The sequence below is a fragment of the Manacus vitellinus genome, unplaced genomic scaffold, assembly GCF_001715985.3.
Source record: "Manacus vitellinus isolate BGI_N305 unplaced genomic scaffold, ASM171598v3 ctg7180002429803_pilon, whole genome shotgun sequence".
Taxonomy (NCBI): Eukaryota; Metazoa; Chordata; class Aves; order Passeriformes; family Pipridae; genus Manacus; species Manacus vitellinus.
Genome location: NW_021938169.1, coordinates 1 through 3,574, shown reverse-complemented (window position 1 = coordinate 3,574; position 3,574 = coordinate 1). Strand labels below are relative to the sequence as shown.

General features: G+C 62.3%; 1 protein-coding gene across 1 annotated transcript; it reads right to left on the bottom strand.

Moving 5' to 3' along the window:
- Nucleotides 1-2,086: 2,086 nt before the first annotated feature.
- On the bottom strand, nt 2,087-3,157 carry LOC115308121 (DNA-directed RNA polymerase III subunit RPC3-like; the record flags this gene model as incomplete). Its single annotated transcript, XM_029965806.1, has 5 exons — nt 2,087-2,140; nt 2,401-2,544; nt 2,727-2,877; nt 2,948-3,008; nt 3,106-3,157. Coding segments are annotated over 5 exons (462 nt in total), but the record flags the coding sequence as incomplete, so codon positions are not given.
- Nucleotides 3,158-3,574: the final 417 nt, after the last annotated feature.

Genomic DNA, 3,574 nt, shown 5'->3' with positions numbered 1-3,574 from the left:
GGTACCTGCCCGGCGCCAGCTCAGCACCCCCAGCCCCGGTTCCGGTCCCCGTCGTGGTCCCGGCCCAGCCCCTGTTCAGCTCCAAGTCCCAGTTCCGTCCCCACCCTTGTCCCATTCCCGATCCCGCTCCCAGTCCCAGCCCCGACCCGCTTCCCAGTCCCAGCCCCGATCCCCGTTCCGTCCGGCCCGCTCAGCCCCTCCCGCCTCCGCCACTTGGAGCGAAGGCGCGCTGTGTGATGACGTCACGGGCGGCGCGTGGCGGTGTCAGGGCCGGGCCCACCGGGTGAGGCACAAACGTGGGCCCGGGGAGACAGTGGGGATCCCCTCGGAGAGCCGGACGGTACTGCGAATGGCGCTGGGACCCCCGGCGAGGGCCGGTCCCGTAGACCCGGGAAGCCTCGAGGTGCTGACGGGCCTTGTTCTGGATGGCCACAACCACATAGGCGTTGTCACAGCAAGCGCCGTGCCGCGCAAACCACGCGCCCCCGCCCCCCTCCCGGGGCTGCCCCGCCCCTTGTTTACGTCACGGGAAAGCGCGCTGTGATGGGCGCAAGGCCCAAGAAGCGGAGCGTGCGGCGGGGCGAGCGCACTGCTCCCCCTCGTCACGTGTGTCCCGTCCCGGAGGTCACGTGTCCCCAAAATATCCCCCTCAAACACGAGTGTCCCATCCCGGGGTCCCCAAAGGACCCCCCCGAACATCCCCCCTCCCCTCACATCGCACCCACCGCTCCATAAATATCTTTAATTAATGGCACTGCCCTAAATCACAGCTCTGGGGGGTGTGGGGCGTGGACAGGGGGGTCCCTTGGTCCTGCCAGGGGGTCTCTCCCAAATTAACGGGGGATAAACACCCAAATTGAGGGGTGATCAATGAACACCCAGACTGAGGGGTGATCAATAAACACCCAAACTGAGCGGGGATCCATGAACACCCAAATTGAGGGGTGACAGCTGTCCCCATGTCCTCTGTGTCCCTGTCCCCCGTTGATGCTCAGGTGCCATCAGCAACTGTTGCTTTATTCCCCTCAGCAACACAAGCACCACTGGCGAAGGCAGTTGGTCCCTGTCCCCACTCCTGACCCTGTCCCCACTCCTGTGCCTGTCCCCATCCCTGTCCCTGTCCCGTTCCCTCAGGGTCTCTTCACGGTGCTCTCGATGAACGACTCCAGCACAAAGATGGTCTCGTCCACCTGGTTCTCGCTGGCGTCGATCCTGGGGACAGACAGCGGTGGGCAGCCACCGGGGGGTCCCCGACTCTTGTCCTGGCCCCAACCCTGTCCCCATCCTGGTCCCATCCCCATCCCCGTCCCCTCTTGGCCCCATCCTGGTCCCATTCCATCCCTGTCCCCTCCCTCCCCGTCCCCTCTCTATCCCCCTCCCCGTCCCCTCTCATCCCTCCCTGTCCCCTCACTGTGAAACTTTGTTGTTTGGAGGCTCTCCAGCGCTGCCTCTCGAGGCCGGTGCAGCATCCCCATCCTCATCCCATTCCGTGTCGCCATCCCTATTCCCCACCCCATCCCTCCATCCCCATTCTCCTGTCCCCTCCCTCCCATCCCATCCCTCCCTATCACCCATCTTGTCCCCGCCCCTTATCCCCATCCCCATCCCCTCCCTATCCCATCCCTGTCCCTCCTATCGCCATACCATCCCCTCTATCCCCATCCCTGTCCCCTCCCTATCCCTCCATGCCCTCCTGTCCCATCACTGCTACGTGTGGTTTGAGGCTCTCCAGCTGCTAACCTCTCTAAGCATGAGCAATCCCGTGTCCCTCCTATCCCCTATCCCTGTTCCCCTCCCTATCCCCATCCCTGTCCCCTCCCATGTCCCCTCCTGTCCCCTCACTTGTTGACGTTGCGTTTGAGGTTCTCCAGCTGCTGCCTCTCGGGCCCCGTCAGCATCTCCTCCACCTCCCGCAGCTGCTCCTCCTCGGCGCCCGTGGCCTGCATGGAGGCCAGGATGGCTGTCCACCCCTGGGACTTCTCCAGGACCCTCCTGCCAGGGGCACAGGGACACAGGAGGGGTTTGCTGCTGGCTCCAGACCCCCCCCTTGACCCGCGACTGAGCCCCGGTTTTTCCGGCGCGGCGCTCACTTGTTCTCCCGGCGTCTCGTTGCTGCCTGGCGTTCCTCAGTTGGCGGGCTCTGGGGGCATAACAGGCGGCGTTGGGGGCACTGGGGACATGACAGGTGCACTGCCACCTCTGGGACACCTGGACACCTGGATAATTGGAGCAGGAAGCTTCTCGGATACAGAGCCAGTGAGCCCTCCGCCCCGGGGTTGGTGGACCCCACACTCACAAAAACCCCGTGAGGGGACGCGGGGACGGTGCCACTGCCACCACCCCTGGTGGCACCGGGAAGGAGGGAGCTGTGCCACCTGGATTCCCTGGGAATTCCCGCACGGATAGGCCGGGATGGCCGATGTTCAGGTGCTGGGCACCCACCTTGTAGCAGCGGTGCAGCAGCATCCGGGCGGCGGCCGCCACGTTCACCGTGTACAGGTAGAAGGTGCGGGATGGAGCGTGGTCCGGAGTCTTGGGAATCTCCTGTGGGAAGGAGAGGGGCAGGGACCAAGCTAAGGGGGTCCCCCTCCCCAGAGGTGTCCCTGGTGGGATCCCTCTCCCTCCCCAGAGCTGTCCCTGGTGCAGGATCACCTGGAAGTGCCTGGAAACCCCCGGCCAAGCGATTCCACCCGGGGGAATCTCCCGGATTCCGGAGCTTCCCTCACCTGCAGGGACACCAGGTTCTCCGAGAGCATCCTGTAGAGCATGTCCTTGGCCTCCTTGGCCGGGATCATGGCAAAATCCTCCACCTGCTTCTGCTCCAGGTGCTTCTTGCGCAGGAGCAGGCGGAAGATCCGGGCGCAGCGGGAGCCGAACCTGGGCGGGGAGAGCGGGATGAGGAGGGATTGTGGGAAAAGCCTGGGAGTATCCCAGGTCCCCTTGTCACCTCTCCTCCACGATGGACTCCAGCGTGGCCGTGGCCAGAGACGCCAGGGCCTTGTGCAGGTCTGCGGTGGGGGGAAGGTCAAGGAGAAAATTCCAGAGCTTGGGAATGTTTCAGGCCTGGGAACACCAAGTGTGTCCCCCCCACTCTCCAAAGGATACTGACGGTGTAGGTGCCCCCACCGCTGTCCCCAGACTTCCCCACGAACTCCAGCTGCAGGGAGAGACAACAGGGAAGAGGTCAGGACACCCCCAGAGAAGGAAAACATGGTTGGTTGTTTTCCCTTAAAATCTGGAGCGGGAAGAAAAAGATGGAGATTTTGGGAAAAGAAAAAAACAAACTTCAGTATCTCTTAAATATCTTCAATATCTTTTAAGTAACTTTAATATCTGATAACTAACTCCAATATCTGTACAAAAACTTCAGAATTGGTCAGTATCTGTTAAAAACTGTTAACTCTCAGTAAAACCCAAGTTCCCCTCGGAGAGCAGAGCGAATTCCATGGAAGCATGGAATGCCAGAGGCTGGAAAAGCCCTGGAGAGCCCGGGGGGTGAACAGACAGAGCGAATTCCATGGAAGCATGGAATGCCAGAGGCTGGAAAAGCCCTGGAGAGCCCGGGGGCACCCAC